Genomic DNA, 14,970 nt, shown 5'->3' with positions numbered 1-14,970 from the left:
AGCAACCAAGCCAAGAACATAACTGGATCTATATTTCAAAAAGGAGAAGAGAAGAGAAACAAAACATGTTTCAAAGCAAATTTATGTTACATGAAAGGGGGGATAGGTCAAGCAATCTTTGGGATGTTATGCTTTTGGGAATCTAAATGTAACCTACTCCTCAGAGCTGGGTGTACTGTGTGTTCAGGCACCCACTTCCCCAACATCATGGAGTTTTATTGCCTCAAAATTAAAAAAAAAAAAGTATATGTCACCCAATAATCCTCCCCATGACAGAAATCTTTGAAAAAGACACAAGAAAAGCTTGTTTAGGCAAAGTTATAGACAAACAGATAGCAGAGATAAATCTGAATACACATAACAGACATGTCAAAAACGAATTTAAAGGATATTTGATTCATTTTAACATGGAAATAAGAGCCAGACAAAAGCAGCTACACTAACAGACTGGATTTGCAAACTTTAAATTCTTTCCTGCTTTAGGCTGATTGATTTCTATAAAGGTGAGTACAAAACTCTTGAACTTCAAGTGGCATGGGGAATTTCTCTAAAGCTATGTCTATATCACAAGCACTGCTAGAACTTTGTCTACAGGGCAGCTGGGGCCCCTGGGGTAGCTATGCTGCCAGAGCTATACCAGGCCTGCCAAATAACAGAAGCTCAGTTATCAAGTGCCTTCTTCTCATAGCTGCACTAGGTATAGGGCATGATCTTTTCAACCATGCAGCTATCTTGCAAAACAATCCTCTAGACAATACAGAGAAGTGCACAGAGCCACACTCCAAATCCCTGCAGAACATGCTGCTCTCTTACCCAATCTAATCTGAGGCGGATTTTGGCAACTGCTAGGGACTAAAGCCGGAACCCCGGAGGGGAAAGCCAAACAGAAAGAATGCGGAAGGCAGAGATACTGTTTTGGAATATGAATGCCTTTCTCCTAGAGACAGAGGTTCCAGGCCTCATCAGGCAAAAGTGAAGCTGGCAAGATAGAGTGGAAGTTGTGCCACAACGTTAGACTCAGGCTTTAAGGTGACCATGATTAAAAGCACAAACCTAGATATGCTTTTTTATCCCACTTGTATATTCCATAGCTGCAAAACAGTTCTAACCTCTGCTACAGTATGAACCATGCAGAATTCTTGGAAATAAAAATGAACTTGTATCATACGTTCTACCAGTAGCTTAATGTAAGAACCTACAGTTTGGGAAAGAGCTCTCATCTTCTTTCTTCACCACAACATCCTTATACAGGCATACCTCAGAGATATTGCAGGTTCGGTTCCAGACCACTGCAATAAACCGCATATCGCAATAAAGCGAGTCACATGAATTTTTTGGTTTCCCAGTGCATATAAAAGTTATATTTACACTATACTGTAGTCTATTAAGTGTGCAATAGCATTATGTCTAAAAAAACAATGTACATACCTTAATTAAAAAATACTTTATTGCTAAAAAATGCTAACCGATGGAAAAACGGCGCCGATAGACTTGCTCGCCGCAGGGTTGCCACAAACCTTCAATTTGTAAAAAATGCAATATCTGCGAAGCGCAATAAAGCAAAGCGCAATAAAACGAGGTATGCCTGTATTTTAATTTTCACTTCCTAAACATGTTCTTATCTTCTCTCAAGCAACCTTTGGACTCTCTCTCTTAAAAAAACTGATTCCCACCCCACCCCACCCCACAGCTTCCAGCCCTTCCCCTTATTCCCAATCAAATTACAATCACTAGAATTCACAACCAAACCAATGCTTTGCTCTAGCCTAGCTTCAGATCCAGTCTGCATTTGCTCTTCTTGTGATGAGCTTGGTCTAAATGCATGATCCAAAGATACTCCAACAGTATTAAAAATATATATATATATCCTAATACAATCTGTGCATAAAATCTCATAGTTCTGAGGGCCCATGATACACTTTTAATAAAGGAACACAGGAAACTTGCAAATAAACATGCTACTGTTAGATTTTTAACCTATAGATCACACCTAAGTTTAGTACAGTAGAAAAATGTTACCTTTTATGAGTGTGTTCACTTCTGCACATTTGCAAGCACTCTGTTTTGAGTTACATTCAGCATTTCCCTTGGATGATTATCTTCTCTACTCTGAGAAGGGAGAAACACCAGCTGTCTTTCACACATCCAGATTTATAAGCATTTACAAGTATGCCTCTCTCTACAGGAGGGATGATGGGGCAGGTATAAAAACCTGAAATTGCTTTGGAGTATTTTTTTCAAAACTACCTGGACTGCAAAATGGTAATGCCTCTCCTAGCTCATATGTAGTTGGTGCCTTTCAGTCACAAATCCAAAAATACTTTTAGCAGTAGGCCTAGAGGCATCTGTGTAAGGTGGTGCGTTATCACCACCACATAAGGACAGGGAAGCTGAAGCTAAGTGATGTGCATAAGAACACTTTGCTGACATAAGTACAGGACCCAGGAACCATGATGCACAGTCGCTTTTCCTAATTTGTTAAGAGCAAATTACAGTTTATCACTGACTCAAGATCCCTCCATTAGTACAGAACCAGAGGCTACTCTAACACAGCAATCAGCAACATCTCATTTTAAAAGCCTGTTGAGCCACTAATCAAAGGTTCAACAGGAAATATAAAAATAAGAGAACCAGGCTGATGTTAGGAAGTTCATCCAATTCCCTGACACGTCCCTCCAGTATTGGAACAGCTGTCCCATGGCCCTCCATCCTACTCCCACCATTACTCTGATGTGTAGGGAAGGGCTTGCCAAGCCAGAACCTCAAGACAGAGCACAGTGCTGACTACACTCACTGCTGCTGCTTCCCGCTGGCTTGAACTCCTGGCAGAAACCAGTCACCATCTGCTAACCGCCAAAAAAAAATAAAAGTGGGACTATTTACCTGGTAGGAAGGCTGGCTTCGAGCCTGCTTTGTGTTTGCTAATCATTTTCAGTAGAGGATAATTGATGATCCCAAGCACAAGAGTGCAGTCATGTTTACACAGTACATGGTAAAAAGTTTTTTAGTAAAGTGCCACTCTACACTGAACATTTTGAACAGGTTGGTAACCGATTAGTCAGAGGACAGCACTGCTTTTGCCCACACACAACACAATTAAGATTACCAGACAGGTAAATGCTTAAATTATTCAATAACCAAAAGTGGTAGGGGCCCATCTGATTACCAGAGAAGTTCCCAAGAAATCTCTGACACTTCTGTAGCAGCAGCACATCTCAATAGAGAAGTGAGCCCTAGTGTAGGAGATGAACACTGAAGATGAGACACCAGAACTGAGAAAGGCATCAAGAACACCCTCTGATGATGGGTTATTCCCTCGGGCCCTGGGCATTTACATCCTCACTTCCGGAATGGCTCACTTGTAAGCTGGAAAGCACAACACCCAGGACCAATGAGTTAAAGGCTTTTAAAGTTAATCTACAGTATATAAAGCATTAGAGTTGAATTCATTTGGGATAACTAGCTCCATTATTCTCTGTCCAGGCAGATTCTGGCCTTTCAGCTGAACAAAAGGTTAATGAAGCATCAGTGGATTAAAGGGGAAAGATTGGGAATACTTCCAGAAAAGGAGACTGAGACAAGGAAGAGTTGAGTAGTTTAACAAAGGTTTGATTTTCCCTGAACAGAAGCAACATAAACTTGATTACGTCTGGGTCACCTGTCCCTGAAGACACACTTGTGAAGGCTACCAGGGGCTTCTCAGAAAGGTTCATTTGACAGACTATTTTCAGCTCAGCTTCAGGAGGTCTTACAGCAGGTTCCTGCTAAGCTGTGAGGTGACCTACAAATACAGAAAGGAGATGTTTAAGGATGTGGTGTTGTATTTTAGGGTGGCGTAGAGGGGTCTTTTTGCCAAATAAAGCAGGCCTGAAAAGGGGTGGGAGAGACTGTTCACTTTAATTTGGAAACATCAATTCTTGTTTTCCTCCTGGCTAAGGATAAGAGAGAAGGACAAAGCAACCTGTCAAGAAGCAGTCCTTGACTCTGATCTTGGGCGCAGCTCTGCATGGATGCACAACTCTGTGCCTTCACTTGCAGAACTAAAGCATTAACCCTTAATTAAAAATGCCGAGAGGAACATTGAAGACCTGGAGCAGGGATCTTCTCTCACCTGTTTGCAGCAGAACAGAATGACAGATGTGAAGTGCAGCACCATAAAGTGCTTCTTTCCTTACGGACTAAAACAGAGGCAGGCAATTATTTTTGCCCACAGGCCACACAGGCAGTTCTGAGGAGCTGCCACGGGCGGTGAGAACCCCTTCCCTCCCCCCATGACCAACAGCCTGAAGCCCACGTGCCACCGCCAACACTGCACAGCCTCTCACCTGCCCTGCCTTTCTAGGTCCCTTCTGACCCAAACATCTACAAATTTATGAATCTAGGCACCCCAGGAGGCCGGGTACTACTTGCTGCAGCTGCCTGGAGCCTGCACCCTGGCTGCCCTGCTGCTCCTCTCCATCGCCATCACCGCCGCCTCCAGTCTGCCCAGTGTGGCAACAGTGGCAGTGCAAAAGAGTGGCAGGGCAGCCTGGGTGCAGGCTCTCGGCAGCTGCAGCAAGAAGGGCCCAGAAGTGGTAAGGGCCACTTTTCCCTCATGCCAAGCAGCAGCTTCTGCCCAGCCACTACCACTGCTGCGTGGGGTGGGCCTGGTTGGGGCTGCGTGTGTGGGTTCTGGCTGGTCCGCTCTGCCAAGCTGAGTCCAGAGTGGGCCAAGTCAGGGCTGTACGTGCAGGTCCCTGTCAGCACCACAGGGCTGGGGCCGGGGTGGTGGCAGCCAAAAGCTGCCACTGCTGCCTGGGCTGCCTAGAAAGGCAATCCAGCTGCAAAGCCACTCCAGCCCCTTTACAACCCAAGGGAGCAGCAGGAAGTACCACAGGATGGACAACGCCGGGACCAGGCAGGACCAAGGGACCCGCCGTGGGCCGGACAAAGCCCCTCCATGGGCCGGATTCGGCCCACAGGCTGTTTTGCCCCAGCACTGAAAGCTACCCAGGTGTATGGTATGGATCATGCTATACTTATATTCTGGATGATCTGACTTGATTTCTGACCCAATAGTGTGTAAAACCAGAACTACCAGCTTCCAAATGGTATAAGACAGGACGTTCAAGCCAGCAGGCCACAAGTTAATCAGACCTTCCAGCCTAATGCTATTCTAATTATTTGTCTTATTTTGCTTTCCCTCAGATTTTGGTGCCAGTCCAATTTAAAACTAAGTTCCTCATGGCTACAGTGAGAAATTAAAGCCACAAGACACTCCAAAGCAGCTACAAATCCCATCTTTCACAGGATAAAATCAAACGGGAAAGGTATATAAACTGCCTTAACTAGCAATGCCAGTACAAATGCTCTAAGAAACAGCAAACTTTTATGAAAAAATAGACTCTCTTGCTTCTTTCCCCTTGAAATATTCACTTTTGAAATGCCTGATCAGAGCTGCATATTGCATAACACTTCCTGCCCTCCAGATCAACTCCCATCAGCCAGCCAAAGCTCAAAATGGGGAGGAGACTGTTTACATATCTCCTTATCCCTCCAGCACTGGAGCAAAATGTTAATTTGCATGGTCACCGTTTAGGTCCAGGAACAAAGCTGTAATACCTCCTGCTTAGGAAAACCAACATTGTTTCCCTGCAGACAGGCAAGTCATGGCATGTTGCTGGTGCCAGACAACTGCAGCTCCCTCCATCACTGGCCAACTGTAGTTTCCTTGAACTAGAAGGAGCAAGGTTGGAGTGAGTATGTAACAATGGCATGTAGAGAGACAGCGATGACTGGCAGGTCTCTGTCCTTGTCAAAAAAAAATTCTTATGTTGTATGCAGCACCCACACCAAACTAGTCACATGGACTCCCAGCCCGGCCCATCCTCCTACCTCCTCATCCCCTGCCAGCTTGCAATGTTTTAAAGCTCAACTATGCACTCTTAGGAGAGGTCCCAATGCAGAACTGCTCTCAGCTGCACTTGCTTGTGCCCACTCTAAACTGTGACAGAACCTGGGGCTTTTGTATCTTGGAACTGCACCAAGGCTTTTCAAGTCGGGGCTCTGAAGCCTCAGCAGCTTCCAGGAACAACAAATGAATAAGGCAGTGGTGGAATTTGGGGCACAAGAACAGAAGTAGGCCTGAGCTAGTTATTAAGATGATCTCTTCCTAATGCATGCTCTTTACATCCATGTTCAGAGACAGGCTGCACTGGGAAGTGCGAGTCAGATACCAAGTGGCAAAGATCTGAGAGATGGACACTATTATACATCAGGCCAGCAGCAGTGTTGTGTACTCAAAGCTCACACACACAAGCACTTTACATGGAGACCCTGCAGCACTCGTGTCAAATTGCATAAGCTCAGATGTAGGCTAATCAGTACGTAGCTTGGAACTCTTTTAATGAAGGCTTGTTGTATGGCTGATGACTGTGGGTGACCAATACAGGGGCGAGGAGGGAACACTGCTCTTTGAGCCACTGCCCCCAAACAGTGCTAGTGATCACATACTGAGAGAGGTGTTGCTTTGGATAGGACATGAGGGCATGGAGCTGTCACTGGGATCCCAGCCAACTGAGCAAATACAAAATGCCTCCCTAAAATATCCTCCACAAAGTCACTCCCTTAAGTTATTCCTGTTCATTACCTGTCATAAACTGCTGATCAGTTGCCTGCAACTGTAAACAGCTGCTATGTTCTGCTGTACCCTTGAACATCTACCAGCACCAAGAGGGAAGCAGATGACCAAAAGAATCTCCACAGTGTTCAGGAAAGCCAGGTGTCCCCCAAGTGTACAATGCAAGAATTGTCACTCCGCACAGGGATCGTACGTTATTAAATCCTCTGCCATCAATGGTACATAGACGCAAGTAAATCAGCCCTCCCTCCATAGGTCCCTCAGAGAAGTAATCAAGAGCTCCTGCACTCCTGCAAGTGCCTCCCTGCCATTCTGCTAAGGCAGGGGGTGCTCAAATGTGGCCCATGGACCCCTGGACTGTGGGCCTCCCCACAGACTGGGAAGTTTGACAGTGCAGGGCCAGCAACATTCAATACCACCACCCTTCCCCTGCCAAATTCCAAAAATCCCAGCCCCTGTGCAGCAGGTTGAGGTCCTACCCCCCCCATGCCTGGGATGGGGGGTCTGACCATGCCCCCTCTCCCTCTCGTTTCTCCCCCTGCAACAGCTGGCCCAGGGCTGCGACTGCTCCAGGCACCAGATCAGGACCACCAGCTGGATGCACTACTCACCCAAGCCACTGGCCTTGCACTCATCTCTAATAGGTCACAACTCACGCAGCAAGGCAGTGCCATCGTCCTCATTTTACAGATGGGGAAGTGAGCCAGAGAGATTAGGTGCCTTGCTCAGATGCACCCAGGAAGGTCTCCCTTGTCCCAGGCCAGGAGCTCAAGCACTTCGTGGAGTCCCCCGGGACCACAACCCCCAGGAGAAGCACAAAGCAGGGAGCCACACAGGGAAACCCAACCAACAGCCGATTCCCCCTGGCGGGAGGAGGAACAGCAGCCCATCAGACGGCGGCAGACAGCGAGCAGAGGCCTCCCCTGCAGCAGGGTGTCACGGAGACGCGGGGCCGGGCGGGAGCTCTAGGGGTATCTAGTCCAGCCCCACGCAAACCACCCCACACACCCGCCACGTCAACTCTGCCAGCCCTGGCCTGACACCGGCCCCTGCTGCAGGGGAAGGCAGCCCCCCCGCAACTGACCCCGAGCCGGGATCGGTCTGCCCCGAGCGGAGGGCAGGACCCTGCACCCCGGAGCCGCCGGCTCTGCTTCCAGCACGGCACTGGCACAGCCGGAAAGGTGCAACCCACGACACGACATGACACGACACGACATGACACATGCAGGAGCGCGGGGCGCGCGGGCGCCGCAAGCCGAGGAGTGGCGAGTCCGGGCCGCGGGTGCCCATGGTCTCAAGGTGACCCCTCCCCCCACCGCGCGCCACTCACGGCTTCCACGCAGAACGCGACTCATTCACGGGACTCCGCAGACCCCGCCCCTTCCTGCCCGGCACCGCCATTCGTCACGGCATTGGTCGGCGGGGCGCTCACGTGACGCTACGCGAGGCCCCGCCCCCTCGCCCGCCGGGCCTCGCCTCGCTATTGGCTCGGCGCTGCCAAGTGGGTCCGCGCTGTCCCGCCTCCAGGCCGCGGCCGGGTTACGTGAGCGGTTTCCGCTGCTGGGCTGGGAAGCGAGCGCCGCCGTTCGGCCCCTCCGCCGTGCCGTAGGTAGGAGCCGCCCGCCCGGCTCGGCCCGGCCTAGCATGTTCGGGGGCGTGGAGGAGGACGACGGGGATTTCCTGTCCCCCGCTGGCGGGTGAGCGACCGGGCGGGAGCGGCCGGGGCTATTGGCTCTGCCCCAGCTGCCGCCGAAAGTGCGGCCGTGGGTCGGGGGCTGCGTCGTGGCGAATCTGCTGGTGCCGAGGCGGGGGTCAGCTCCCAACACGGAGCATCGACACCCGCTCCCCCTCCCCCCCGCTTAGGCCAATCAGAGCTTCCCTCTCATCCGGCGCCTGCTGGGCCCTGCCTGACGTTGCATTTATGATGCAGCTGACTGGTAAATCACTAGACCGGCCACATGTGCCACCCAGGACATTCCTGTGAGATAAACCAGCCAGCTGGAAAGTTAGTGCTTGGAAACGTACTGACTCTGTAGCTGGTTTCTATCTAGCTTTCATTTTTCTATGTAGCAGGGCCCTTAGAAATGCAGTGTGGGTTGTCCCTGGGCAGCAGTTCTCATCCCCAGCACCAGGGGTGCCTTGGGAGCCTTTCAGGGGTGCCATGGGGCATCACACAATGCTGGCACCGGCAGACATCCCTCATGAGAAAGACCTAGAGGTTCCCAGGAGCCCACAGCGTTACAACTGTTCTGGCAGGGTGAGAGAGGTGCTGTAGCTGTGGTGGTCCAGAAATTGTGCAAGAGGCAAGGATTTCTAAGGGTGGTGCCTGTTATTGGACCAGCCATGTCGTTGGGATAAAGGTTAGACAAGCTTTCAAATGTAAGACATCCTCAGGTTTCCAGTTATAAAAATGTTCTGAGCTCTTGGTGTCTCTCTGAGCCTCTTACAGCAGAAGGCTTTCAGTCAAATGTTGTTTTTCTGCTGTCAAAATCAAGTGACACAAAGAACTGGCATTTTCTGAGGGGGCTTTCAGTCTACCATGTGATGCCTTGAATCTAAAAAAGCTGAAAACCACTGTTCCAGTGAGACTGAAACCACAGGCAGGCAGGCTGTAAGTGGAAATGTGCTGTAACTAGAACTGCAACTTGGCTTCACTCCTTCAGAGCAAGAAGAGATAGGTGTCTGTTTTTCTTGATCACAAACTTGTTTCTCTATGCTTCCAAGGACTGATTTGGATGCTGCAAGGATGAGCACCAGCAGTTTTGTTCAGTTGTCTTTCATCCTTCCTGATCCTGAGGAAGGAAATTGCAAATCCTACTAACCTACGTTAAATTTAGAATTGAAACTTCAGCTCGTTCAGTGACTAGAATTCCTGTCTGTTGTACAACTCAGCTAAGAAGGTCAGGATATTGCATTTTTTTAAGGGGCAAAGAGATGTGTCTCACTTTGGCTTTCTTCTGCTATCTTGGAAGGAAGGAAGGCATACTCCTGAGCATTCTTTTTAAGAGAATTAGGCTCTTATGACCATGAGTTGAGACTAGTTTGAATTGCTGATGCAAAGTAATTGTGGAATAAGGGAAAAACTAGGTCAAATTATGCAGCTGGAAAATGAATGTCAGGGAAAATATGTATTCATGTGTAAACCAAGGCACTCAACCAGGCTTCCTAATGAGCTGAGAAACAAAAAGCTGCTAACACCAGCTGTGACAGTGGTAGGACTTGTCTTTCTGGGCTGAAGATAAGACATCTCTGCTGTTCAAAAGGAGTATTGTTCAAACACTCCTCCAAGGCAAAGAGAATGGGCTGAAGATAATCGTCTTCTTGTAAAATGCTCTCCAACCAAGAGATTTTGATTCCCATAGCGCTTCTTTATCATAGAGATGGTCAGTGACCACTGGGCCCATAAATGTCTTGTGTTTTTTCTCTGGCGGAAAAAAATCTTAGAAGACATAGTATAGACTTATTAGGTGAAAAAATGGTGTGGTGGTGAAGGCATTAACTTAGCTCTCTGAAGTTTTTAACTTACTACCCTGCTGTACTTTCATGTGTGCAATTCACTTTGTGCCACACTTATAACTTAAAAAAAAAAGAGAAGTTAATAGCACTTCTCCCTACACCACTGTAAGACAGGAAATAAAACTTTACAAAACTTGTATGTATTCAAATATGGTGGGGACAAAGTCACATGGGTGGCATAAAATTTCTTTTAAATTACCTTCATAAACCTTTGCTCTTTTATAACATCTGGCTATCAAAAACAAACTTGGAGTGGTCTTCTCCAAAAACGTCTGTCCATAAGTATCTCTAACAACATTTTTTTTGTTGGTTTCATAGTTCATTTTTATCTGGCATGTTGTCATTTTTTGGCATCCTATTGCAACTGCTCAGTATAGAGCAAGGTCTTCAGTGGTAGCTTCCTTACAGGAAAAACCAGGCTCATTGCAAGCCTGGACTTACCAGTTGCTTCCTTATTTTCGAAAGGATCAGTTAGGCATGTGATGGTCTTGTGATGTGGGGAGTTGTGAGCCTGCAAATACATCTGACTTGTGACCAAAAACATTTTTTTAAGGTAGATTTCCAGAAGAAAAAAAGCTAGTCACTAATCCGCCTGCTCCACCAAGCTCCATGAACTCTTCAAATAAAAAACAGCAATCAGATCTTTTCTGTTAATTTGAAACCTCAGATCTGTTACTTGTTAAATTGAAACCTCATCACAAGCAGTCTAAAAATTCCAGCTCATGTTGACTTCTAAAAAAGACTTGCTTTGTAAGAAAATATGCTGTATTCAGCATTGGTTTCAGGTGCTGCTTTTCCTGCAGAGACATGTTTCAAGGTACTGTATTGCAGAAGGCTGCAATAAGTTTTCGTCTCTCTGCAGAATTTACAGCAGTATCACAGAATTAACTCAGGAAAAGAGTGCTTAGAGCACAACAGTGCAATGGAGTAAAAATGTTTTTGACAGGGAATCCATGGGTTTGCTCCTTTGTTCCGTGCTGAAGCTGTTTATTGGTGGCTGACATCTCATTCTGTGTATAATACAAGTTGACCCATGGTATAATTTAGTTGCCATTGAGAATCATAGAATAAAAAAAAAATTGAGTTGGAAGGGACCTCAGGAGGAACCTAATCCAACCACCTGCTCAAAGTAGGACCATCCCCAACTAGATCATTCCAGCTACAGCTTTGTCAAGCCAGGTCTTAAATACCTTGAAGGATAGAGAGTCCACAGCCTCTCTGGGTAACCTGTTCTAGTGTCTTACTACCCTCCTAGTGAAAAAATTCTTCCTGATATCTAACTGAAACTTACCTTGCTACAGCTTGAGACCATTGCTTCCTGTTCTGTCATCTCCCACCACTGAGAACAATCTAACTCCATCCTCTTTGGAAATCCTGTTCAAGTAGTTAAAGTCTGCTGTCAAATCTCCCTCAGTCTTCTCTTCCACATATTAAATACGGTCAGTTCCCTTAGCCTTTCCTCAGAAGTTATGTGCCCCAGCTCCCAAACCATTTTTGTTGCTCTCCCCTGGACTCTGTCCACATCCTTTCTATAGTGGGAAGCTCAAAACTGGACACGTTACTCCAGATGTGGCCTCCCCAGTACAGAATAAAGCAGAATAATTATTTCCCTTGATCTGTGGGCAATGCTCCTACTAATAAAGCCCAGTACTCCATTAGCCTTCTTGGCAACCAGGGCACACTGCTGACTCATATCCAACTTATTGTCCATTGAAACCCCCAGGTCCTTTTCTGCAGAGCTGCTGTCAGTCTCCAGCCTGTAGCAGTGCATAGGATTCTTCTATCGTAAGTGCAAGACTTTACACTTGTCCTTGTTGAATCTCATTAGACTTATTTTAGCCAAATCTTCCAATTTGTCTAGATCACTCTGAATCCTAGCCTTACCTTCTAGTGCATCTACTACACCCCCAGCCTGGTGTCATTGTTGTGGGTGCAATCCATCCCATCTTCAAGATTAGTTAAGATATTGAAAAAATCAGGCCCCAGGAATGACCCCTGGTAGCACTCCACTTGATAGTGGCTGACAGCTGTTCTTAATCACTTCCAAGTGCTAAGAAATGGATTATTTGAGACCCTGCTCCATGATTTTTCCAGGGGACTGAGGTGAGTCTTACGGGTCTGTAATTCCCTGGATCCTCGTCCTTTCCTTTCTTAAAAATGAGCACTATATTTGCCCTTTTCCAAACACCTGAGACCTCGCCCAGCCACCACAAGTTTTCAAAGATAATGGCCAACAGCTCTGCAGTCGCGTGGGCCAGCTCCCTCAGCACCCTCAGATACATTGCATCTGGCCCCATGGACTTGTACCTGTCCAGTTTTTCTAAATAGTCCCTAACCTGTTCTTTTACCAATGAAGGATGTGCTGCCTGGTGCAGTAGTGTGGAAGCTGACCTTGCCTGTGAAGATCAAGGTAAAAAAGCCATTGACTATTCCAATCTTTTCCTCATCCTTTATCACTAGGTTGCCTCCTCATACTTTCCCTGACCTCTCTCTTGTTGCTAACATACTTGTAGAAACCCTTTTTGTTTCCTTTCATGTTCCTTTCTAGCTGCAACTCCAGTTGTTTTGGCCTTCCTGGTTTCATCCCTGCATGCTTGGGCAATACTCTTCTGCTCTCCCCAAGTTGCTTGTCCAACCTTGCTCTTGTAAGCTTCCTTTTTGTGGTTAAGCTCACCAGAGAGTTCTCTGTTAAGCCAGGCTTGTTGCTTGCCACTTTTGCTGTTCTTCCTGCACATTAGGATGGCTTGTTCCGGTGCCCGCAGGAAGGTTTCTTTAAAATACAACCAGCTCTGCTGGACTCCTCCCTCTCAGACTGGCCTTTTAGGGGATCCTGCCCATCAGTTCCCCAGGGGACTCAGGCTGCTTCTCTAAAGTCTAGGGCAGTGTTTCCCAAGCTTTTCCAGCCCAAGGCACACTTGCGTTAATAAAAAATTTCCACTACACACCTGTTAAGGCATTCCCCATCCTTATACCTATTGTAGCTCATTGCCATGGCAAAATTCTGCGGCATACCTGTTCATTTCTGATGGCACACTTTTGTGCCACAGCACACTGGGTGGGAAGCACTGGTCTAGGGCTCCTAGTTTGCTGCTCTCCTTTCTTCCTTTTGTCAGGATTCTGACTACAACCGTCTTGTTGCCCAACTTGCCATCCATTTCCATATCCCCCACCAATTCTTTCCTGTTTGTGAGCAGTAGGTCAAAGGATTCAAGAATGAATCTTTTGCATTTGCTTTTACAGTGAACTGATTGAGCTCACTATGCAGTCAATTTTCATATGAAGTAAGTAATAAAGTAAGGAAGTCCAGTGAACTCTCTCTAAAATACAGGGTGAAATAAACAGATACTGCATAAACTAAGTCTTAATCAAATTAGAAATAACTAAAATTGAATCCTGAGGCGCAGTGCTTTCCAAAACTTCATCACAACTCCAGTTTTATATTGCTGGATGATGGTTTTTCTTTTTTGCTATCTGGTTTTCTCTGATGCTAAAAGTTATGAGTGTTATAAATTTAATGTTTTTCTAGACTGTTCTTCTAAACATACATATTTTCTATGTTTCTTTTCTTGGTGTATCTTAAGACATTAAATCATCATGACTAACTTTTGTGTTTATGTTCTATTGCTTGAAAAGTGTTAATGAAAACACACTGTGCTTTAAGTAAAATGTTGATTTTTAAAAACCTCAGGCTCCTTTAAAAAATGTTGACCAACCAAGGTGTCTTTGAGAGGTGTTAAAACCAAAAAAAAGAGTTAACAAACCCAGATAGCAGTAGTTTGTTATTAATAGAGAAACAGAAGTAAAGCTGACAGATGTAGTTATATCATGAACTGTAAAAAGTAAAGATGTAGCAGGAGAGAGATGAAAAGTTATTGGATCTATGCTTTTCTAGTCTGAATACAGGAGATGGTAGGGGGTAGTAGCCATCAAGAAAACTTCTAAACTGTTTTAAGTGTGTCTTTACACAACTTTCAGTGTACTTTTTTTTCAACTAGATCATGTTGTACAGTATGTGGTTAACTGACTGGAAGTAGGTCTCATCTGAATAAGTTGCCTACAAAGACTTAAAACAGCTAGATATTGGAGTAACAGTCATCTGTCTTGCAATAATAATGTGCTGTTACAGGCTTCTGGATGTTAATAGCAACTAGCCACACAATGATATCATACTAATATTTACTCACTTTCAGTTGATCTATCAGCCCTGTCTTTTCCAAAAGCCAGCCATTTATAGATTTTTTTTTTGGTTAGTCAGACCGTTCTTGAGTTTACCAAAAATTCTTGTGTGCAAGTGTTACTTCCTCTTGCTCTCATGGCCGTACAGCCAGTTGAAAGCTGCCGAAGAACTAGAAGTGGTCCATGCTACTGAATCGGGTTTTAAGTTCCTCTTATTTGTATATTCAGTGTCCTTTTCATAATACAAGATGGAGTTAGAACTAGTGTTTGGTTTAGTAACAGATTTCTTCATTTAAACTTATAGAAATTAGGGAAGTAGCTTTTTTTCCTTGAAATAACAGCTTTTGCTTTTTCAACTAATGATTGAATAGCTTTGTTTTAGTACAAGTAATTGGGTACACTGTCTTAAAGTTGAAGCAAAAATGCTGCGGTTCGTTTCTCGGGAGGCGAAGAACTCTCAGACACACTCTATTAGCAACACAAAAGGTATATTTGCAAATAGGGTCAGAGTGAAGACAAAAGACCACACTCTGCCCTCAGGGAAAACTCTCAGCTGGGTTTTATCCTCTCTCTCCTGAGCACGTGCGCAGAAGCAGGAACTCTTACATCTCTTTTCCGGTTCATACAAACATATATGAAATGATGTCACGTCATCCGTC

The 14,970-nt window shown here is 45.9% G+C and overlaps 2 protein-coding genes across 4 annotated transcripts in view; one reads left to right on the top strand and one right to left on the bottom strand.

Annotated features, from left to right (window-relative positions):
- SLC31A1 (solute carrier family 31 member 1) overlaps positions 1 to 8,030 on the bottom strand; it is a 33,680-nt gene extending 25,650 nt beyond the window's left edge. The window contains exons 1-2 of one of the 2 annotated variants that reach the window (XM_019540539.1): positions 7,950 to 8,014; positions 3,659 to 3,781 (exon numbers count right to left, since the gene is read on the bottom strand). The gene's annotated coding sequence lies outside the window, so the exon portion shown is untranslated. Of the gene's footprint in view, positions 1 to 3,658; positions 3,782 to 7,949 lie in introns of both variants that reach the window. The other variant, XM_019540540.1, reaches the window with a different exon arrangement.
- A 119-nt stretch (positions 8,031 to 8,149) lies between these two features.
- FKBP15 (FK506 binding protein 15) overlaps positions 8,150 to 14,970 on the top strand; it is a 45,927-nt gene continuing 39,106 nt past the window's right edge. For both annotated transcript variants that reach the window (XM_019540535.1, XM_019540534.1), the window contains exon 1: positions 8,150 to 8,316. In XM_019540535.1, coding sequence (XP_019396080.1) covers positions 8,264 to 8,316 — 53 coding nt within the window. In that variant the 5' untranslated portion in view covers positions 8,150 to 8,263. The remainder of the gene's footprint in view (positions 8,317 to 14,970) is intronic.

The sequence above is a fragment of the Crocodylus porosus genome, unplaced genomic scaffold (assembly GCF_001723895.1).
Source record: "Crocodylus porosus isolate Cpor-Errol unplaced genomic scaffold, CroPor_comp1, whole genome shotgun sequence".
Taxonomy (NCBI): domain Eukaryota; kingdom Metazoa; phylum Chordata; order Crocodylia; family Crocodylidae; genus Crocodylus; species Crocodylus porosus.
This window is presented reverse-complemented; position numbering and strand designations above follow the sequence as displayed.